General features: G+C 44.6%; 1 protein-coding gene across 1 annotated transcript in view; it reads right to left on the reverse strand.

The window, feature by feature from the left end:
• Window positions 1–24,019, reverse strand: part of LOC108935118 (myomegalin-like) — a 69,291-nt gene extending 45,272 nt beyond the window's left edge. Inside the window, exons 1-3 of the mRNA XM_029250284.1 lie at window positions 23,823–24,019; window positions 17,903–17,955; window positions 15,685–15,749 (exon numbers count right to left, since the gene is read on the reverse strand). Of these exons, the coding sequence (XP_029106117.1) occupies window positions 15,685–15,749; window positions 17,903–17,955; window positions 23,823–23,869 (165 nt within the window). The 5' untranslated portion in view covers window positions 23,870–24,019. The remainder of the gene's footprint in view (window positions 1–15,684; window positions 15,750–17,902; window positions 17,956–23,822) is intronic.
• Window positions 24,020–24,569: the final 550 nt, after the last annotated feature.

Genomic DNA, 24,569 nt, shown 5'->3' on the forward strand with positions numbered 1-24,569 from the left:
AGTACGGTAACCGTTAGACATTATAGGTCCACCAGAGAAGGGGGCATCATGATGCCCCAGAATCCTACAGCATAGCTGCTACGATGCTAACTTCTACGGCTAAACACTAATGCTAACACTAAAGGATGCCTGGAATGCTACGGCAGGAACATCCTTGCCACATGCATGGCTCTAAGGTGACACGTGTGGCGGAGAGGCCTGGAGGCCCTCCTAGTCAGAGCTCCGTCCCATCTGGCTCCATCTTGTACTAGTATCAGAGGGCTAGCAGCCACTCTGCTTTTCTCACTGCGGGGAGGTATCCCAGGAATCCTGGACTGATGGGGACAGAGACGCAGGAGGCGTGTAAGATGATCATGTTCCTGGGTTGGTGGGGGCAGGAGTGGGATAAAGCCTGGGGGATGGTTGATGGGCAGTTGGGTGGGTGAGAAAGGAAAGTTACTGGCTGAAAGATACTGAGTGCTCAAGGAGGCTCTTAGGTATTGCCCGTCTTCCCTCTTGTTCTTCTCCCTCCATTTACCTCTGTCTTCCAGGCTGCTCATCACTACAACCCATTATTTTGGACAGGTGCAATGGGGTCAGTCTTGTGAGAATCTGCAGAGTTTAATGTCTTACACATAGACCAACTGGCTTATACCAGGTGCTGGACCCAGTGGCTCATTTATCTCCTAACTTCACTCTCTAACAAAAAGCCCACAGAATTCTTACATGAATTTACTTGATACCCTCATCCCCACTCACCACATGCCCAGTGCAATAAACGAAGTGGCTTCGGAGCCACTGGTAGTAACTCAACCATTCAACATAAACCTAGAAATTACATCACCTAAAACCTTAGGGACAAAAATATTCTGAAATTGTCAAAAGTCACAGCCACTTGACTTGTTATGAGAAGATGATGGATACTAAGATGCCCCTGGTCACAGGGAGTCTCGAACCTGAGTGTTATTCTAAAGAGGCACTAGAAAAACTGAGGCATGTAAAATCATAATGGGACCTTTCTATCCGAACGAAGCGCAAAATGCAAAAGCAGGGCTTGCTGAGACCAGAATGGCAGAAACATTGCATTGGGACTATCTTTAGCCAGGCGTTGCCGCTAGACAGTAAATCCCAGCCCGACTCGGATATTCCGCAGCGGTCCTCCTCACTCAGCTGAAAGCGGAGCAGTGAGCAACGACTGTGCAAGATGTGAGCAATATGAGTCATTGCGGTTTACAAGTTTCCTCTCAGTGATTAATCCAACTATGTTTTAGGTCTGCATTTCAGAGATGAAACATTACATTTTCTTTTCAAAATACAATGTGCTTCATCCCAGATTGGACTGTCATGCATTTTAATGCAGAGTCTTCGACAATTGTCCTGGTGTTCTTGCTTTGTATGTAGGTTTTGTACCAGCTGATTATGCTTGATTGTTAATCAAATGTGCAGTGTGAGTCAAATAACACTAATCTGCACAAAACGCCTGCAGGGCTCGGTGTATTTCATATCGTATTCAGATGATAAGATCAGGAAAAGCATGCATACACAGTCTGAAGGCGCTTGTGGGGAACCGGAGCCTAACCCAGCAACACAGGACGCAAGGGTGGAGGGGACGCACCCAGGAAGGGACGCCAGTCCATCCAAAGGCACCCCAAGCAGGGTTTGAACCCCACATCTACCAGAGAGCAGGCCTCAGCCAAGCCTGCTGTGCCACCGTGCCCCCATGCCCCCAAATCAGGAAAAGGTGTTTCCTAAATAGGAGGTCAAGTAGAAGTACTTCATTTTTAGTTAATAAACACTGAACCGTAAATATTGTAATTAGCTTTTCAAAGACTCAGTTAAACGTTAATCGAAACAATGTGTGATTCACTGGGGTTGTGTCCAGTTTAAGAAGTGGACGGGTTTACTTTGACAGTGGCTGGACTTCCCGTAGATTTTATTCACAGATTTGTTACGTACAAAATTAAATTTTTTGCTCACGATAAAAATTGCTCATGATTTTTTGCTCAAGCACATTATCCACAAGTTAATCAAAAATATTCTTCATATGGTGAATGGGTGTGGCCAGGCTGAAACCTACAACAAGGTTCAATGCCATCTTACTCTGTTTTGCTTCAGGACAGATAAAACTACATGAAACGGTTTATCTGTGCACTTCCGATTACTTGCTGTAACTAAGACAGTTAAAGGACTGAAAAACGGTATTAAATCATCTGCCTACGTGTGTGGTTGAAGAAGGTTTGCATCATAAACTCTTTCAGCCATACGCTTTAACAGTAAAGTAATTAAGAATTTGGTTGCAACAGAAACCAGATAACAAGGGACAGCTGCCAAGAGCAGGGCTGAAGACCAGTGATTCAATTTCAGACCTAACCTTTGACTGACAGAATGTAAAATATATCGTGTCAGTTCTATTGACTTAACGTACAGAAAGCTAGGTGATGAAGTCTCAAAAAAACCTTACCTCTAGACCGCAAATTATGAAAAAAGACAAATTAGAAACACCGACATTTTTCCAAAAAAAGTCCTTCTGTACCAAATCAAAGAACAAAGCCTTCGATAAATAAATACAATAATCTGGAATGCATTTTTCTCTCGTACTATGCTTTCAGTTCTGGAGCTGCTGTTACGCGACTGTCTGCGAGAGCTGGAGTGAAAAATAACTGGTTTCCCTGCTTGAACACCAGTCCTGAGATCATGATTTATAGACAGTGCTGTATATTTTTTCCCATGTTTTTTCCTTGAGTCAGGAGCGAGTCTAAAAAAACGCAATTGCCTCTCTACGTACGGTACATCCGAGACTTGTCCAAAGAGTCACGGTTTTTGCAGCCAAACATATCCCTAGTTAAGCCCCTGGCTGCCAATTTGGGTTCGCAAGACACTTCGTCCTCACATGACTGGGCTAGAGGGGGGAGAGGGTCATTCTCTTACCATTTATCGCTGGGAAACTGTGTGCCAGAACAGATCTACTCTTAAAGGGTGAAACTCTGCTTCGCCAGCCGTATGCGAGTTTACTTCCGTGCCACGCAGCGGTCTCCTTAGCTACGTGACCGGGAACTTTCCCGCAGCGTCTGCCAACGAGGCCGCGGCTACGTCCAGAAGCACACATACCTTGCTGTGCTGAATCACCACAAAAGCCCTCTTTGACTCACTCCTTATTTCCACCTCCAGGGTATGCGGGGGAAAACATACTCAAACACTTAGTAAATTTTGTCGTGGTTTAATACTGACCAGACACAATGCTGGCATGAAATATTCCATCAAAACAATGACTCATATGCTAAAATTGAAATTCAATAACAACTTCAAGAGTACACAGCAACATGTGAATTCAGTCTTTCGTACAGTACAGTACTGCGCCGTGGAGGAATTCTGTGTGGAAATGGTCAACATTTAAATTTATTCATTTAGCAGACGCTTTTCTCCAAAGCGACTTCCAACGAACTCTATGTAGTGTTATCAGCCCACACACCTTATTCACCAAGGTGACTTACACTGCTAGATACACTACTTATACTGGGTCACTCATCCATACATCAGCAAAACACACATTTCCCAGTCATTAAACAATACAGGGCTGTATCACTTGAAAGGAACAATGAATAGCATTCTTGGGACTAGATCTCATATCCTTTGACCCATTCTATGCCCCAGGTCAGTCACATGTACCAATGACACTGTAGGCAAGAGGTATCCTGCTGAAATCACATAGGGCAGGACAAAGAACTCAGGTCAGTGTCCCTCATCTTTACACCTTCCTTTTAGACTCACACTTGCAGACAGCTTTTCATAAGAGCCTCCCACACCTACAGAAAAGCCACCTCCATGGAAGATGTTACTCAAAACAGGAAGAGTCTGAGTCACAGCATCCATTAAGTCCTAGGATTACTCCATTGTGATCAATTATTAAACAAAGATGCACTCAGTACATGGCAGCTAAGGCTTCAATTACGCCATTGCCAAAGGGAATTGCATCATCTATCCAGTTCCATTACAAATGTCCGCACTGCAAGCATTGTCTTCTCTCCTTTAAAGCAACATCAGAACAAGGACATCCACGAGAAGTATAGATTATGGTGACATCATCACAAGTTCCAACAATGAACGTTTGCTGCTGCATGTACACTGGGTCCTCAATTTACAAGCACAGGGGAGATCAGGAGTCTGTTTGTGACTTGATTTGGTCATAAATCCAACCATTATGGCACAATCAATAAAACCTCAACTGTCCCTCAGTCGCAGTGATTCATTCACTGATGAAGATATAATGATTACATCACAATATTCACTTTGAGACTTCATTCATTCATTTATTCATTCATCAACTGCTTGTCCTATGCATGATCGCTGTGTTCCAGAGCCTATCCTGGAAACATCGGGCTTTTATTTCATTAAGACTTTATTTAAAGATTTTTATTGGTTTCAAGCCACATTAAAATTAAATCTAATTTAAAATAACAGAAAATAAAAATATGTCGTCTCCACACATTCGTGTTTCATGCAGACTGTTGACTAATTTATTCCAAAAAAAAACATTTGGCTTCTTGTCACTGATCTCCAACACAAACACCACACGGCAGCTGTAAATATTGCAGATGTGCCGAATAAAAATAAATAAATAAATGAAAAAGGTTTTTGTGCGTTCAAAAATTCGTCAAGTGGAGCGCTGGCGACACGAGAGCCCGATTTACTGCACAGGGCAGAACTCAACAGAAGGAAAAGGCTCTTTCCTGTCTGGTGTGTGTGTGTGTGTGTGTGTGTATATGTGTAGTGCATTAGCACACAGGAGGCTGCAGTAAAACAGCAGAACTCAGAGCTTTCCTACATGTCTAAACCTTAGGTTAAGGTAACATTTTGGAAAGAAATACTTGGGCAGTTGACTGTAATCCCTGCGTGCAACCAAATGATCAAACCGGCAGCTAATCAAAACCAGCCGCTGTGTGACTTGACTTAATGCGAGCACGGGGCTGTTCTTATTAGTTCCCCATGTGCAAGTCTCGTTTGAGCAGGTGCTCCACCACAAATCCGCAGAACCGAGGCGCCGATCCACCACGTTGACCCCTGCTTCCACCCAAAGTGGCACTGTGGTCATTAAACATGCCTTTACTGTGTTTACAGGCCTTCCTCCTTTGTGGAAAGGCTCCTGGTCACAGTGGAGAACCACTGCTTCCCAGACAGGAGCACAACTGGTGCCACACTACATACATGGGCAAAGGGTAGCATTAGGCTTGTTGCCTTGCAATCTGTTGGTCGTTGGTTTCAATCCCTGCTCCTGATGTAGCGCTTCTGTTTAAGGTACTTTCGTTAAATTACTCCAGTAAAAATACCCAGCTGTCTAAATGGGAAAAACACAGTGAAGCTGATATTGTAACACTGTAAGTCACCTAGTACACATATAATGACAACAAGAACAAGCTAAAGGACCTCATGTTATCTGCACACAGCTTCAGTGCAAGATTCTAATGACTATGGATTTATCTCTGCATGTATTCACCTCTGGTACAGGTACATAAACTGTCTTTTTGAAAACATCTTATTTCATGTATATAATCTCAGTTACTATGCTCCCCAGTAAATCAAGTCTGCCTTACTTAGATTTTAAAACAGCAGGTAGCGCAGTGGCTAAAACTGTGGCCTTGTAACCTGAAATTTCTCTGCTAGAATACCCCTCCTGTTGCAGTACCCTTTACCAATGTTATAATAATAACAACAATAATAACACATCATCTATAACTGCTTGTCCCATACAGGGTCGTGGGGAGCACAAGGCACCCCAAGCCGGACTCGAAACCCACACCCACCGGAAAACAGGACCCGGTCAAACTCACTGCGCCCCCCCAGAAGAAGAAGAAGAAGAAGAAGAAGAAGACTTTGACTAGGGGGCGTGTTGGCGCAGTGGGTTGGACCAGGTCCTCCTCTCTGGTGGGTCTGGGGTTTGAGTCCTGCTTGGGGTGCCTTGCGACAGACTGGTACCCTGTCCTGGGTGTGTCCTCTCCCCCTCCAGCCTTTTGCCCTGCGTTGCCGGGTTAGGCTCCGGCTCCCCGTGACCCCGTATGGAACAAGCGGTTTCAGACAATGGGTTTGTGTGTGATTATAATATGACTGACTGAATTTCCTCCATCTTTGGTCTACACCGGACAAGTCTATAGCTGATATCATCTCTGTAGTCTTATTATTATCAATGACCCTTACAGCTGTGATAACAGCAAGCCAGCTTTTTATTAACGCCTACTGATCCTGCTGAGGTCGATGATAACCTGTAATATTAATGTGCAAAGGTATTAGCAACACATAAAAAATACTATAATTTCCACAAATCTACTAATTTTGGGCCACATGCTTAACATCAAATGGTGTGGGAGAGTCAACTTACAGCTGCTACCTGAGCATGATAATTTACATTTATTTATCTAGCACACACCTTTCTCAAAAGAGACTTCCAACAAACTCTGTGTAGTGTTATGAGCCCACACACCTTATTCACCGTGGTGACTTACACTGCTAGATACACTACTTACACTGGGTCACTCATCCATACATCAGTGAAACACACTCTCTGTGTCATTCGCACACTGTGGGGGAATCTGAACAGCAGGTCTTTGGACTGTGGGAGGAAACCAGAGCACCCAGAGGAACCCCACACAGAGAGGGGGAGAACATGCAAACTGCACACAGAATGAGCAGGGATCAAACCCACATCCACTCGCACCGCCCAGGCGCTGTGAGAACAGCAGCACTACTTACTGTGGCACCATGACTCCCACTACATTAATTTAACAGTAAATACATGTGGGTCTCATGTGGGTCTCATGTGGGTCAACTGATCTGCAGCTCAAATGAACTTGGACTAGCTGCCACATTCTTTAATCGTATTCACAGAAATCTTGAAATCTATTCATGTCATATGACACAAGGAAAATGAAGGAACTGATATTCCCACATTCCATATCTGTTCCACCACTCAAAAAAAGGATTAAAGAGCCACATACATAAACATTCAGAAACTATGACCATATTATAACTATATAGATAGCTTCAGTCAAAGTGAAGAAATCGGGCAAATAATATTCAGCTGTATGCAGGAGCAAAGTCTGCCTGGATTTAATCCATCTTGTTTACATTCGACCTAATTTGCATCACGTCGCTTCCGCCAAATGTTACTTGCTGCTGGAAGCGGGAACGTGGTCAGCCGACTCGATGCGGTTACCGACGCTGATTTCTGGGACATTTTCACGGAACGAAAACGTTTCCAAATAATTTTCCACGTTTTGAAAATGAGTTCAAATAAACAAACTCCAAATGTGTTCCGACACAGAAAAGCGAGGAGGAAATTCCATCGCCAGAAGGTGGTGTTTATAAACAGCTGTCGGAGGACACAAAGAGCAGAAAAGCCCTGAACCTCTTCAAAGTTCCTCTGGTGGGATGTTGCGGTCACAGTGTTGGACGGAACAGAGGTCCCCAACCCTGGTGTGGTGGGGTGATCTGTGCAGCTTTTACATTTATTTTGAACAACTAACAACCTCAGTACTGTGTGAAAATGTGTGAAGGGTATTTTACGGTGTTAGACAATTAGGTTACATGAGGGGGCAGCAGATTTCATAGTGGCTAGAACCGTTGCCTGTGGACTCAGTTCTAATCTCACTGTTGCTGCTGCTGCAGTACCCTTGATCAAGGTACTTACCTTGATTTTAAGGTAGAATTACCCTGCTATACACACCCCCTCTGAACTGCTTGTCCCACTCGGGGTCGCAGAGCCAGAGCCTAACCCGGCAACACAGGGCATGAGGCTGGAGGGGGAGGGGACACGCCCAGGGTGGGATTCCAGTCCGTCGCAAGGGACCCCAAGCGGGACTCGAACCCCCGGTCCGACCCACTGCGCCACCACGCCCCCCACCCCACTACATAAATGAGAAAATCATTTCAAGTTGCTTTGACGAAACATGCCATCTAAAGGAATATAAATGTAAATCAGCTTTACAATGAGGTAAACCCATTTACACAGCACAATATTCTTGCTCTATCAATTCAGATTAACTACACACACACAAACTGCCTATAACCGCTTGTCCCGAGCGGGGTCGCGGCAAACCGGAGCCTAACCCGGGAACACAGGGTGCGACGCCGAAGGAGGAGGGGACACACCCGGGATGGGACGCCAGTCCATCGCAAGGCACGGACCCCAGACCCACCACACAGCAGGCCCCGGCCAAACCCACTGCGCCGCCGCACCCCCCTCAGATTGAGACTTACTCAAAAGTAAAGTAGCAGTAGTTGGATTCAGGCCGGAGACCTCATTGCAGAGGGACGACCCAAATCGCTATGCCACTTGCTGCTGAATTAGAAAAATAATTTGTCCGCTGCAGTCCCCTGAACAGGGAACGAATGTTGAGTAGACCTCATTGCTTAACCCTGTACTTGTTACGCACATAAGATTTGTGCAAAACAAATGTAAGGTTTACAGCATCAGTTTCTCTTACCAAAGCTTACTCCTCACAGTCACATTTTTCCACAAAATTTTCTCACTGACCAAAACATGCAATGTGATCTTCCTCTGAGGAGGCATAAGATACAAGGTTAAAAAGATATAGCGTCAACTAAATATTTGCTTGGAACATAAAAAATCAAGTCCCCAGTTAGGACTTTGGTAAATAGCAGTCGGGCAGCTGTTGAAAGTTCATTCACTTTACATAAACAGGGTTTCTAGTTGCCATAAAAAGCTAGATCTCAACTGTTTCCACACAGTGGAATATATAACCCAAATTATGTGAGGGGTGGGTAAACCGGTCCGATCCAATGCGAATGGATGTTTTACACCATCAACAGTACCCTACATACATGTAAATCATTCTGACAGCAACAAATCTCTATCCAGATTTACTGGCTTTGACCCTTTAATATGCATGATGCAGCAGTGAATACAGAGCAGTGAGTACAGCAACAAAAGCCTCAGTGCTGAGCCTCGTGAGAGAAGTGCTGAAAAGCTTCACTGTCATAACATTTAGGCTTATGCAACTTCGGTGCTGTTATATAACTCGCAAACATCAGAACAGAAAGCGGTCTATAAATAAGCAAAGATGCGCGACTACTTAACGGCTCATTCAGCTGTCGTTCGACATCTTTTTCTCATGCTTTAAAGACATTGTTTTGATACTGCCTACATTCTCACGTGCAACCAAGGAATTTACATCTATTCCATATTTTACAGTCTTATACATTGAATATTTACCACGCATTCTGCCCCCCGTTCAAGTGCGTTTCCTCCCAAACTACTAGTTTCCTATCACAGCCCAAAAATAGTTTTCAGGTGAACGGGAACTCTAAATTGCCCTTTATGTGTATATTTGACTGAATGTGTGTGATTGCCTTGCAATACATTGCTGTCCATTTCAGGGTGTACGCTGGCACATACCCTGAGCCTTCAGTATAGGCTCCCGACCTCTATGACCCTGAATAGGACAAGCGGTTCTTGATGATGGACGGATGGATGGACAGATGGATGGATGGATGGATGGACTGGTTTAGAACAGTGTTGAATTAATTAGTGCTTCAAAAGCCTAGAGCAGTAAGCAGCTGAATTTACACAACATGCCCTGAAAAGATCCTTCCGCAATATCAGTGTGATATAAGGATCAGTCGATATCTGTTACGAGAGGATGACGGTCAACCAGCTGCAGAGCGAGTCCGGTTTTTGTAATGCCATAACACGGTAACATTAAGATAGCAGGCAGAGCTCACTTTAATCTAACCTGCTGATGGAGTCCAGAAGGTGTGGATGATGAATGCACTGAAAACATATAATTTAACTGCACTAAAAGCAAAAACATGGTCCTATTTTCCTAAAGTGACGCTCGGGCTGTCTTAATTAACCATTGCATTAAACAGAAATAATGCAAAAACACAAACCAAATGGCACTAGTTATCGCTTTTACCTAAAATTGGAACATTAATTACAAAGGATGCAATTACTCCAGCCTGGACCTTCAGGGGTCACTCGTTTTGTAAGCCAAGTCCAAACGCTGCAATATAAAGTTCTTAACAGGAATCTGAAGTCTTTTACAAGAGTTCTAATGGTCAAAAAGTATTGTCGTGTATGCTATAAAAACCTTTTACGGCGTAATGGCACTCATATTAAACTACACGAAATAACATAATAGCACATAATTGCTAGATGCCTTTAAGTAAGAAAGCACTGAAGCCAGAGGACTTTTGCAATAAATAGGGTTGTATCACCAAATACATAAAAGAAGGACACCTGGAGAAATACTTCCGTAGGGATTTTACCATTATATTTTACCACTCGTGGTACGGAAGTATTTCGTCCTGAATTTTGCCAGTCCTCGCAACAGCTTAAGCGATAGTGCCAAACAATCGACGGTTCGAAGCTGTAGACTCGACATTTTCTCTGGTATTTTGGTACTCTAAAGACTAAGCAAAGAAATTCCGCAAGAACCCTCAAATTTAAAAATACAATTCAGACGAACGTACATAATTACCGTTCCTTTTCATTAACCGTAATTTCAATTTACTTTATGGAAAAATTACTAATTTTTCAACAAATTACGCCTATGTCCACATGCTCTCAATCCCAATAACGGTATCTGTTTGACACTCTGCTTTGAGTGACTTTTAAAATAGTGTACGCTAAATTGCAAAGCGCTGTGGTTTAAATTTCTGTAAGAAGACATTCTGCCAAGTTTTTTTAGTGTTTCAATAAAATATCCCCATCAGTCAACTTTAATAACCTGACATTTTCATGAGCAGTGTCATGATTCAGAACACAAGGGCAACTAAATGTGAATTCAGTGCAGATGTGTGCAGCCTTCTCTGGATAAAGTAATTACCCGTACGGTTATTGTAGTAAAGAAAACATGATTCTGACTTTGAGGCCAGTTATTAATGAGAAGCAGAGCTGCTGTAACCAGATCTATGGAATGTGATGCCAACTCAACTTCTGTGTCGTTATTCCTCTGGCTCTGAGACTTTTTAGTATTTCCTTGGTTTTCATCTGAAGTCTTCATGGGGACATCTCATGCATCATATTCACCTAAAATAACCTCAACTCCCTGGTGTCCACCGATCTCCGAGTCAGAACCACTGGTCTGCGGCATATACTTTAAACATCTTACATCTCTTGAAGTAGACATGCTTTACGACTCATTCAAACTCTGATTCTTGACAAGTACCCGAGACTCCTTTGTTGCGCCGCTGAAAGAAAAATGATTTGCTCTATACAGATATTGTTGTTAATCACAAAATATTGCTGCAAAAATAGTAGGCATACAAGAGAGCTGGTAGGGGTGGCATGGTGGACCGCGGTGGACCAGGTCCCGCTCTCCGGTGGGTCTGGGGTTGAAGTCCTGCTTGGGGTGCCTTGTGATGGACTGGCGTCCCATCCTGGGTGTGTCCCTTATGCCCTGAATTGCTGGGTTAGGCTCTGGCTCACCGCGACCCTATATGGGACAAGCGGTTCAGGAAGTGTGTGTGAGAGCTGGTAGCCAGTATAATCCCACACAAAACATGGTTTTATAACAACTTTTTCCCTGCCACAGTGAGACTCATGGCATAAACTACATAAGGACTGATTTAAGATTCCAGCTACCTCATATAAAGTGCAATATTTAACCTTCAAGTACAATATTTAACCTCCACAGGGGTAATAATAATATGTGCAATAATAACATGTGCAATAACATTATTATTAACATTAACCATTAGCCTGTTAATATTATTACTAACAGTATTACTGTAGTCTTTACTGTGTATTTCAGTGTGTATGGGATATTTTACTGTGTACTTTGTGTGTGTTTTGTATGTATTGTACATTTTATTCTTGCCCCCCTTTTCTAAAAGTATTTGTTCCCTTTTTTAATAGTATTTCCTCCTTTTTTAGTATTTACCTTCTCTATTACTGTAGTAATTTTATTTATTGTATTTTTGTAGTTTTATTTATTGAAGGTTTAGTATATTTATTGTGTACATGTTGCTTATACGTTTGACTCTTTCAGCATCGCACAAGAATTCCTATGTGCCCGGACCGTGCGTACACGTACAAATGGCAAATAAAGTTCTAATCTATTCTATTCTAGTGGTTAGAGGTACTGCCTTTGGATCCAAAGGTTGCAGGTTCAGTCCCCACCTCTGGCTGTAGTACCCCCGAGCAAGGTACTTACCCTAAATTGGTACAGTAGAATTATCCTGCTGTATAAATATAACTAACTTGACACTGTAAGTTGCTTTGGAGAAAAGCATCAGCTAAATGAATGAAAGTAAAAACACATGAGACCTATAAGATTAGAGTGCCTATAATGAGACCTGTTTGTAAATGTTAGTCTTCTCATGTGTAAAAAATATAATCCATATACTGTAGACAGATGTTTGTTTAGCTTTCTTAACTTGTTTCAGTCTAAATCAGTGCTTTATAACATAACTGATACCACCTTCTGGGAGAACTACTAAAAGGTGAAAAATGAAGCACTTAGCAATTCGGCCTGAACCCGCGACACATTTAATAGCAGGCACTTCTAAAGGCGGCGTTTGACACCGATGTCCCATAAAATCTGCTAATTTTTATGTTTCCTTTACATTTCCATGCCAGCTTTTAAGACCTTTTTTGGACGGCGACGCAGCAAATGTTCGTTTTACAGCCTTTACGTTCAGTTTATGGCCTTCAAAACCGAGTAAATGCCTAATTTCATCATTATTTCAGAATTAAGCCAGACATTGAAATAATGAAGAGAAATATCCATTCCTAAATTGTTTATAACCTTTCCCATACAACCGCAGGCGCAGAACAACAGTCCATTTGCATTACGAACGATTACACGTCGGCCTTCGCCCAATTTCCGAGCGGCCTTCGTCCGCAGCACGCTGATGCGAAACACACCGGCTCGATCGCAAAGCAGAGCCCTGTAGCAGAGGGGTAAAGACAGATGCTGTCGCAAAGTTTTACTTTCACAGGCCAGATCAGAACACATACATCGGGTCTTATTTCGAGAGCCCATTCAAAAGTGCAATATGTAGCGCGATGCCACGCGGTCGTCGCTTTGTTGTTTGCGTCACGCTGGCTGTCCACAGTGTCCCTGTCCCTTCCGTAACAATTAGGCCAACTGCATAACAGCGTTTTTGTCAGTCCGTTCAGGCGCGCGCGCGCAAGGGCTCGCTTCACCCTCGCCTCGCTACTCTCCTGTCTTGCTGCCAGCGCGGCGTGGCAGCGTTTCGCCGCAACGTCCTCCACTTGGTGGCGCTAGAGATGTTTTTCACAAGTCTCCCCTGATGGAAAGCTGAGCCTGTAAACTCTGATCCCCCATTAAGTGTTTCAGATGATAGCAGTTTAAGCAGTCTGCACAGAATACCGTACGAGTCATGGAGTAATAGCCTACGAATCAAAGGAAATTTTGGCCAAAATGGAAGAAAAATACCGCCGACGTGTTCGTATGACATTATCGCACACACATGTTCGCAGTTACGCCGTGTGAGCCGACCCAGGATTCGGTACCCAGCAGAGTGTAGAAGACCAGGTTGCACATTTTGCAGAAACCTCCCCGAAACGAAGACACCGGACCCGTTCACACATGCCACGCGATGAGCCGGGGATGCCCATAGTCTCACCTGCTGGAACATTCCAGAAGACGGGGACAGAGAAAAGCACTGGCACCGGAAGAACGTCACAGAACGAGGGTACTCGGGTCACCTTATTCACCGTCGAAGAGCAACCGAGATCTCACGGCGCAATCTTTGTGGAGCACGTTAGCTACCGCTCGTCAGATCCACCTGAGCCCCACGAGTCTGGGGCGTCGATTCTTACCGTTGCCGCCGCGGGGCGGACAGAGGCGCCAACGTCCTCAAGTAGCTACGGAGTCCGGCCATGTTTGTGGCACAGAGTCGGAGCGCTAGCACGGTGCAAAAACAAATGAGCTAAACGAAACCATGCATGCCTCCAAAGAGCTCTCAGAACAAACAGCATTTAAAACAAACAGGAAAAGAATATTTGCTTTGTACTCACATATGCAAACATCACAAATTTATTTGTGCAATTTGTCACAGTTCTCTAATAAGCAAAATGATGCCACGTGCTACTTCTCATTATGACAATTAACATATTTTGCAGCCCATACGAATGGCATTTATGGCCACCATGTGCTTTCAATTTCCCAAATAACTGTTATTTGAAAATGGATATTATGATTTTCCCTGTTTTCTCTTTTAAGGCTCAAGATTCTAGGGCGGTAATGAGTGCTACTTTGGCAGGTTGAGTTTCTGGGTGAAAACAGAGAGGATCGTGGTATAAATCAACACAAGTGGAATGTAGACCTTATGGTTCTGCATTCCCACATGCCAGTTGGAGGGAATGTAGGGGCTGGGGGCTGAGATCACACACTGATCTGTTTCCAGAGGTTTCAATTAGACACAAACAAACGAACTGACTGCAGATTAAAGGCCGTCAAAGTATCCTACCCACATGCCAAGACCTAACATGCATTTTCACTTCGTAGAACAAATTTGTGTCTTTTTATACTGCTGAGAACGGGTCCGTAGTCTGAAATAGGGTTCTGTTCTTCAATTATAAAATACCGAGCAGACAGCGTAACCGACAGGCTAAATTACGTTGCTCGAAAAGGAATTATAATCTAAGAAATAAATTAAGGAATAACAACAAAAAATGGAATTTGTTTAATTTTATATGCTGTTATTATACACTTATTGTATTATTATACACTTATTACCAAAGGGGGAATGCCGGACATGTTACAGCAAAATCTTCAATATTTAATATGCTGTATTCATATTAAATAACAGCATAAATATAAATTAAAGGTTAAAAATAATCTTAAAGTGAAGTTGGTAAATTTTAAAAATTGTACTGTAATTCATAAATATTTCATTGTTAGCAGTACTTCAGAGCAGGAAAAATATAAAAATGAAAGGAGATATATTTTGATGTTCTTTTATTTGACTGGAAACTGTTCGGTCCCGATGGATCTGCACGGTAAGCGAGCCGGTTTCTGCTCCGGACCATCTGTCATCCTCTTCCCGACTCGCAAAAGCAAGAAACACTTCAAAGAGAGTAAAAAGCACAATGGCTTTACTACATTACAAGCGACTGTGATTCATGACTTCCTGCAAGTTCGGAGCCTTCCAGCCAGCGGGCCCGGCGAGCCGAGCCAGATCCCATTACACCTCATCCACCTACCACCTTGGGCCGCGCTCAATTTATCAGCAGCGCTGTCAGAAATGAGTCCGATCCCCCGCCCCAACCCCTTCCCGCATCAGGGAATCTGAAAGGCCGCGAGCCAACGGCGCTGAACTCGTTTCACGAACAGTCCGGCGTGGCACGTGTCCTAGAATGCAGGAATGCGGAAGAGATGTCACCGGGACCCCACGCGTGCATCGCGGGATTCGGTGCGGCGTTGCAAAGGAACAGAAACAATTACTTCCCAGCTGCGCCGCGTGCGGACAAGAAAGAAACGAGCTGAGCTGTTTACCAAAAAACATCAAAGTTTCGGCATACGCCTGACCTAAATGAACAGCTTTGCGCACGCTGTGTAGGAAACCGACACTCGGCGCTTAACGCGCATCCGCGCGGCGGAAACGCGCCTTTGCGACGCTACGGCTTCTCAGCGAATCGTTTGCGCTGCCGGGTTTACGCTGACACTTGGGCGTATTCGTAAGCACGGGTTCGGTGCTGGAGAAGCGGGCCAGGTGACGTACCTGCTCGAACTCTCTGAGGGTGTGCGCTTGGAGCGGAGGGCACTTCTCGGGCTCATTGCCTGAATCTGCAAAAGAAAGCAATCGCTGAGTAATTTTACATGTGTAAACAATTTCACTGGCAATTTTACGATGTATGGCAGCAGGCGGTGCCCTGGGTTAGGGACCGAGCGCTGACAGAACATCGGAAGTTCGAGTTCCGCGGTTCTGCTGCGCTGAGGGACGAACCTCCCCGGTGACGCATCGGTAGATTGCTGTGTGTCCTGTGGGGGGACCTGAGTTTGAGTCCACACTCCCCATCTGTGGTGAGGAGACCCACGAGACGCAAATTCCTGCCCTGACAGTGACATGCTAACGCTGACAGTCGGCATGGCATCTGTAGAGCAATGAGTCAAACTGGCAGAAATCTGCATTCAGCGTGCGTGCGGAGCCTTTCCGACTTCCCGTGGATGTTGCGCATCAAGGGAGGGTGTAATAATAATTATTAGCCGTGACAAATCGGGGGGTAGAACACCTCAAAAAAAGACTGCATGCTATTCGCTCCGTGCAAAACTGTCCAGTATACACATGGATGCTAAGTAACGGTGTTAAAACAGCAACGAGAGCTCAAAGAATTATTACTTATTAAACGCTGGCTTACAAATTGTTTCTTTCTAGAAAGCCCAGGAGGGGTGGGCAACCACTGGCCCGTGGACCCCCAGAGGTTTTTTTTCCTCCCTCAACCTTCAGTTGGGAGTTTTTGTTCTTTTCCCCGGTGGCCAGTAGGTATACTTATAGCTCTATAATAAGTTCTTCATTATGGTAGCCATTAGTTGACTGTCTTCTTTCTTTGTATCAATTTTTCTTCCTGTATGCCTGTGTTAAAGCGCTCTGTGTCACTGCGTGAGAAGAGCGCTCTATAAAAAATAAAAATACACACACACTTTCTGAATCGCTTGTCCTATACAGGGTCACGGGGAACCAGAGCCTAACCCGGCAACTCAGGGCATAAGGCTGGAGGGGGAGGGGACACACCCAGGACGGGACACCGGTCCATCGCAAGGCACCCCAAGCAGGACTTGAACCCCAGACCCAACAGAGAGCAGGACCTGGTCCAACCCACTGCGCCACCATGTCCCCTAAAATAAAAATAAATAAATAAAATAAATAAAGAAACCAAAGCAGAGCTACAGTGGTTGGTTCGATCCAGCAGCTTCGGGAAGCAATAAAATAGCTACAATAAAATAAGCTAAGGAAATTGTCATCCATGTGACACAAATCTCAGACAATTTGCTTAATACTGAGGAATTTTACTGAAACACGACCGGATTTTTAAATTGTCCTGTACAAGCAGCCCACACACACACTTTCTGAGCCGCTTGTCCCCTTGGGGGTCGCAGGCAGCCGGAGCCTATCCTGGCAACTCAGGGCATAACGCTGGAGGGGGAGGGGACACACCCAGGACGGGACGCCAGTCCATCGCAAGGCACCCCAAGTGGGACTCGAACCCTAGACCCACCAGAAAGCAGGACCCGGTCCAACCCACTGTGCCACCGCATCCCCCTGTACAAGCAGCCCCTTTTCCATTTTCTCTCTGGGAATAAAGCAAAGGGTACTGAAGCAGCCTTGGTCCAGATGGCAGGCAAGGACCACCCCCACCCACACATGCACCCAATATATGCTAAGGGAAGGGAAGGAAAGGCAGAAAAAAATCAGTGAGATATAATGACAGTATGGTTTTTGGAGGTGGTCCGATGGAGAATAATCACAGCCGCACTGGCAGCATTTAAACATCTCACAGTTTCTTAAATGTGCGATGAAAGCTTGTTAAATATGACCCAAACTGGATGAGTGCCCATGGGCTGAGAGGGGAATGGTCTCAAAAGACATGGATAATGCCCATAAATATACAGTGGTCACACTGTCAAAATAGATATGCAGCATGGAAAAGCTTAAATGCTTTTAGAGTCATTTCACTGTTTTTCCTAAACAACTCAACAGAATAAAATGACCAAAAATGTGAGAAACCTATGAAAATAATCACTTTACCATTCACATACAGTATTATGCTGTATATCACTAAAAAAACAAAAATTGTATTTTTTTTTTTTTACCTGCTTCCCTACAGTACTGCGTTTAACTGCAGTTTCATGCAGTCAACTCCACCAAAAAAAAAAAACAAAAAAAAGAAAGAAGCTGCTTTTATAGTTCAGTGAAAGAGGCTGTTTTTGATGGCTCTTACCTGCCATGTGACCTGTGCTCCTGGACGAGTCCCCACGGGCTTCCACGTAGTTCCTGAAACAGATTGAAGACTCTGTGATCACGCAGCGGCGACTCCTCTAAGTCCACCTGGGCGGATTTTTTTACGTCTGCCGTTACCGAGACGTGTGATCAAAGTTCCGACAAACTATAAAACACACTCCAGATTCTTGAAAAACATTACTTAAAATCCCCCTTATCAGCGCTAAAACAAAATAAGACCCCTCACACATCATCTTTAAAATGATCCAAATAAACAAAATGTACATGAACCTAAGAAATATCATTTGACAGCTCATCAATAAAACATGCCTTAAGGGCATTTAAAAAGAAGGGTATAAACAAGGTGGACACATTCCAACTACCTTGCGTGGTTCCTTAATCAAAGACAAACCATCACACATCACTTTACCTGCAAATTCAGGTTTTTCTCTGAGGTTTCTCCTGCACTTACTTTTTCCTGCTTTGTATTTCTATGCATTCTTTAAGACTCACCGTGTTCTGTATTGTTCATATGCATTTTCATACAGTATTCTAATGCTAAGCTTCACAAAGAGATATTTAAACTGCTCAGCATTTACGAGTAATGTTTTGTAAGGTCTGAAAGGAACAAACTGACTGCTGTCCTCTGTTATAATTTAAATAAAGCACAGGGTAAATCTCTGCAACTCCTGAATGCCGGTTAGTCTTTTGTTCTTAGTTTTCCATTGTGCAAGACAACTGAACTCTCAGAGCGAAACAATAATAAACCTTCCAAGTCAGGAGAAATTATTTATCTTCCTGCATCAAGATGTTTGTGCAGCACATTGTGTAGCTGGAGTAACATTGTAAGTCGCTTTGGAGAAAAGCATCAGTTAAATAAATAAACGTAATGTAAATGGAAATATTCAATGGTGGTGGCTAGCATGGTGTTTATGGACAGACTTGGAACCTGAAGGTTTCCAGATTAACTCCTCGTAAAGACCCTGTTGCAAACAAAGTGCTTAATCTGCGTTTTCCCAGTAAAACATCAGACAATATACATCATTTAAATAAATGTTACATTGGATGAAAGAATCAGCTGAAAATGAAAATGATCCATCCATCCATCCATCCAACCAACCATCCATTCATCCATCCATTCAAAAATACACTATTATACATTACATATTAATACAGCAATAATTGAGTAGCCTTTAGTCCAATTGGACTCTGACTCTCCTGCCGAAAGTCACCCAGCTCCACAGCTTTGACCATGAAAAATAAACCACAGCCGATACAAGGTTTGGAGCTTGTGACCTCAGCTTCTGAAGGTGCTGTGAGTTGCTGGAATGTATCTGGAGAGAGCATCTACTGGAATGGAAGTGATATAGTGAGGGTAACAGTAAATACCATGTGAATGTGGAGGGCCTAAGAAGCCTGGGGACTAGTAAATCCCCCTATTGCAAGCACACAGTGCGGACCTGGAGACATCCTCCCACTCGCAGTCCTACTGATGCTCTAATGAGTCTGCGCAGCATTGCTGGATGGCAGTAAACAACACCGTCCATCTGCTATTCAGCGACTGCAAAACGGCAAGAAAAATCCGTTTGTACGACACACAGAGAGGTCCAGGTAGATCATATTGTATGTGTAGAGGGGCTAAAACTCTGATCTTTTTATTTTTTATCATATTTTCTCATTTATGATTTACTATTAGCACCGATATTTTGTGTATGTGAGAAAGAGTTAAATAAATATAGTTTTTGAGAAGGGGGGCCATGGTGGCGCAGTGGGTTGGACCGGGTCCTGCTCTCCGGTGGGTCTGGGGTTAGAATCCCGCTTGGGGTGCCTTGCGGCAGACTGGTGTCCCGTCCTGGGTGTGTCCCCTCCCCCCTCCAGCCTTACGCCCTGTGTTGCCAGGTTAGGCTCTAGCTCCCTGCAACCCTCAATGGGACAAGCGGTTCGGAAAGTGTGTGCGTGTGAGTTTTTGAGAAGACCAAAGTTTTGGTTGGCATTGTGTAAGTGCTGCGCAGAGACAACATTCCTTATATCACAAAACACAGTATATACTGTATATTTAATGTATTTCACACATTGTTCATTAACTGCCTCCAAGGGATGAATTGTCGCCGCTCATATTACAGTTTTTAAACTTAAAAAAAGGTGAACGCTATAAGATTAATTTCAGGATACAGCAAAGGTTTTAATGGCATTTACTGCGATACACAGTGGTTCGTCACCCCACGCGTGAGAGTCAACACAGCCCCCACTGACTGAAGAGAAAGGCGAAAAAAAACCATAAAGTCTGCAAATAATGTGCATCCGCACCGGGGCAGCTACAAAATTCTGCTACATCCAGTTCAGCGTTTTAGCACAAAAGCCTAGCACTCTTTGGATGAGCTGACGCTTCTCAGCTTTATGGTTAAATCTGAATTGGGAACAGATGATGTGAAAGAATATAACTGTCCTTGCTCTCATACAGGAGCTTATTGGATAAAAACGAACACGGCGCTGATGAACATATAAACGTCACTCAACTTTAATATGCTTTGCTTGCAAAATCGCCAGGAATAAACCAAACCTTATTTTCTCCAACTGCTCAGCTTTTTTTGTTTTCTCTCTAACAACGGCTTTCGGATTGATTACTGTAATTTTATATTTCCGCAGACTGACCCAGAGTCACCTGTTAAGGAGGTTCTGAAGCCAAGCGCACAGGGAGCCACTGCCACACCAGGCAACACAAGGCTGCGCTTTACAGGATCCACAGCAAAATGAAATCAGCACCACTGCAGGAGCATAATAAAGCAAAAAATATAACGCAAAAGAAAGCGAAAAAGTCCTCATTTTGTGCTTTTTTCAGTAATGGTTTGCAAAGCTACACACGCAACAGTTTCCAGTCCAAAGGTTTACATTAAATCAGTGGTAATGTTTCCAACCACCTATACGAAAGAATACTTAGCAAGGAAAAGTAGGTGTGTTTGTGTCAGTCGGGTGATGTATATACTGCGGTTTTACACCGAATATCCTCAATGGATTCAACCCGAGAGCTTTGGTACATAGAAACAAAACAATAGAGGGAAAGGCTTAGTCCTGTGAAAACACCTTAAGCACCCTAATGTACGGCCCAGTGGTTTTCCGCCTATTAACGTGTCATTGGTCCGTGTTTTCCTTTTCATTTCTTTTTTCCTGTTCCCCGTTTGATGATTCATGGGGTTTTAGCGTAAATTCCATTGCGAAGGCATGGTCCATATTAAACCGCAGCCGTCTAATTACTAAGTACATTTAACTGAAGCGCTGCCCTTCCCTGCGGTGTTTGGACAGCTGTTAATGTCCCACTGATTGACATATAGCCTCGGTCATTCCGGGTCCCAAAACACATCCAAAAACACGGTAATATTTTTTCCTTACCGATTTAGTAAGAGCGCGCACCGTCGCGGCTGAATAATTTCACCTTTCTCGTCCTTATTTGTATCCCCCCTGAGCAGCACTACCACCTGTGCTGAAATAACAGTAGAAAATATACTACACGCAAAAAAATCTGTTCAGCAAAATCTAATCATGTTTACCATATTATGGAGCAGGACCAGCCCCTGATTAACTTTACCTCTTTTTTACTGCAGCTAATGAGGGTTTATGGCATGAACAATGCAAGTTATAATGCCTACCACAGGGGAATAAACGGTGGGATGGGTTTAACCGGGTCCTGCTCTCCGGTGGGTCTGAGGTTTGAGTCCTGCTTGGGGTGCCTTGTGATGGACTGGCATCCCGTCCTGGGTGTGTCCCCTCCCTGTCCTGCCTTATGCCCTGTGCTGCCGGGTTAGGCTCTGGCTCCCCGCAACCCCACCTGGGACACGTGGTTTCAGATGAGGTGTGTGGGGGATAAACTAAATGGAATTAATGACAGAGGTAACATTTATCTGGTTACCTTTACAAACAGCATAATGTGAAAGTATGTGAACTTGTGTCAGAAAGGTGTCCAGAAGAACCAGGGATTCTCTCCAGGGAGGGAAGGGTCTTTGTGGAAAAAACAGTCCAGTTTCCTGCTCCACCACATTGGCTGTTTGCAGTCAAAACAAGACAAAAGGCTGAGTGCAGTACATCTGCAGGAAACCGTGAGGCTGAAAGCTTACAAAGACTCACACTGCATTTCACTCATTTAGTTGATGCTTTTTCTCCAAAGCGACTTAAAGTGTTAATCTACCTACACTTATCTGTTGGGTCATTTTTTTTTTAAACTGGAACAATTTTACACCACTCAAGGGTGCTACAACCAAAAGTGAGATTTAAACATGCAACCTTTGGGTCCAAAGGGAACAAGTCTAACCACTATGTTACCGGTTGCCCCTGGCTTTGAAATTTATTTTTCATATTATGTTACGGACAGTAGGTGGCGCAGTGGCTAAACCTGTTTTCAGCTCTCTGAGGTTCTGGGTTTCTGTCCTCAATCCTACTGTGGTGCCCTTGATCAAGGTAGCAGCTATAAACTTCTATATTAAAAATGGGCAAACTGTTATAGATGGTATAGGGGGTGCGGTGGCTATGGGTTTGGCTGGGTCCTGCTCTCCGGTGGGTCTGGGGTTTGAGTCCTGCTTGGGGTGCCCTGTGACGGACTGGCGTCCCGTCCTCGGTGTGTCCCCTCCCCTTCCAGCCTTCTGCCCTGTGTTGCCGGGTTAGGCTCCGGCTCCCCACGACCCCGTATGGGACAAGCGGTTTTAAATGGTGTTATAGATGGTCTTACTGAAGGGTGAAGCTAGTAGAGCACTGGTTAGGGCTCCTTCCTTTGGCCTCTAAAGTCACAGGTTCAAGTCTCACCTCTAGTTAAAGTACCACTGAACAACTTGACAGTTAAACCTTATTTACCCTGAAATGGCTCCAGTAAAAATTACCCACCTCTAGAAATGGGTAAACAATTGTTAGTAGATTATATAATGCTGTAAATGACTTTGGAGGAAGGGATCAGCTGAATGGATAAATGTCATCTTTCAGCAATAAATGTATTCATTAGCCAAAATGTTTCTTCAAAGCACCCAACAATATTAAGGTTACAATTATTTACCAGGCCCTGTATTTTTTTTTTTAACTAGGGCACTTAGGGTAAATACCTTGCTCAAGAGTACTGCTACCAGAGGTGGGGACAGAAGCTGCAACCTTCAAGACCAAAGGCAGAAACTCTAACCACTACACTACCAGGTGCCCAGCCCCCCACCACTCTTTACACCTCTGTTTACACCTCACGCTACCGCGGTACCCCACGGCCACGCTGAGCGGAGAAATGAAATCCTGGCCCAGAATAACGACTCCGATCCCTGGTTAGGCCTTGGCGAGTCACGTGATCGCAGTGCTCACACTCAGCGTAACTGTAAATGCCGTTATGAATCACATCACTGAAACAGAGCGGATTCCTTGTACTGCATTCGCCGATCGAACCGTAAACGTCGCTGCCAGAGTGAGTCAATCAATATGGATGTGAGCGCTGCTCCGGTATAATCGGGTCTGAGCAAACGACAGAGAATAATTTATTTAGCCACCTTCGCTTCGCTTCGTTATTATTCATTTATTAATTTATTGTCACGCACGGACATGAATGAAATCAAATGCTAGCAATTATAATACGGCGCTGCCGTGATCTGTATGTCGCGTACAAGATCAAGAACACGACGAGTCCGAGGCGAGGGTGCCGAATGCCGGCGACAGAACAACGGCCGGCGGTGTAATTCCTCTGCTCCATCGTCGTCATTCATCATTCTGTTGCTCCTCCGTGCAGGAATACCGCGCTTTGATTTGCACCAAGGAAACGCGACAGACAGAGAGCACAGCGAGCGTGTGAATGAAGGACGCGCAGCGCGGATGCGGCGGATGCGGCGGATGCGGCGCTCGCTCCCCACGCCGCTCCGCGCAGCGCATCTAATTGAAAGCGCGCGCGCGCTCGCGGCTGGCGTTACCTGTCCGCTCCTCTCCAGGGCTCATCTTCAAATGGAGCCCGATCCATGGCACTTCGTTAATTCATACATAGGAGGGAGGGGGGAACCGAGGAGGAAACCCCGGGCGCTTTGACATCAGGCATCAGTCCATCCGTTGTGCGGCGTCCCGCGTGCAAGCGCGAGCCGCGCGTGCGGGGGATGATGCTGCGCGCGTGTGTGTGATGCGTCCGAACGTACGGACGCAGCGCAGCGCACCGTCCATCGACAGAGCGCCCCTCCCACCCAATTTAATTATGCAAGAAGCCAATTTTCGAGCCTTATATCCGCCCCCCCCCCCCCCCCCCCCCGACCCTCCACGCCCCCGCAAGGTCCACATTCTAGTGTCCAGGACATCAGAGAGAAGAGGAGCGGGAGCTCGGGCTGCTGGAACACACCGCACACACACCGCACGCACTCCCCCCCCCGCCCCCCCAGCAGATCGCAAATCGCAAATCGCAAATAACATTACATACTGTCTGCAAAGGAGTGAAAATACACCCAGTGTGCTGTGCAACGTGCTTCCATACATGATGATGTTCAGCAGTACTGATGTCACACTGACATTTTACACTCTGACTGTAAGCCGCGTAAATCTGTTTCTGAAATTAATACGATGCTCTGATGAAAATGAACCGTTTTCGAGATGATGGGTACTTCTGTGTAGTAAACTGGTGTAAATACTTCTAACTGCAAGTGGAGATTTTTGTCCTCATTATAATCTCCAAATGA

Source organism: Scleropages formosus, chromosome 3 (genome assembly GCF_900964775.1).
Source record: "Scleropages formosus chromosome 3, fSclFor1.1, whole genome shotgun sequence".
Lineage (NCBI taxonomy): Eukaryota > Metazoa > Chordata > Actinopteri > Osteoglossiformes > Osteoglossidae > Scleropages > Scleropages formosus.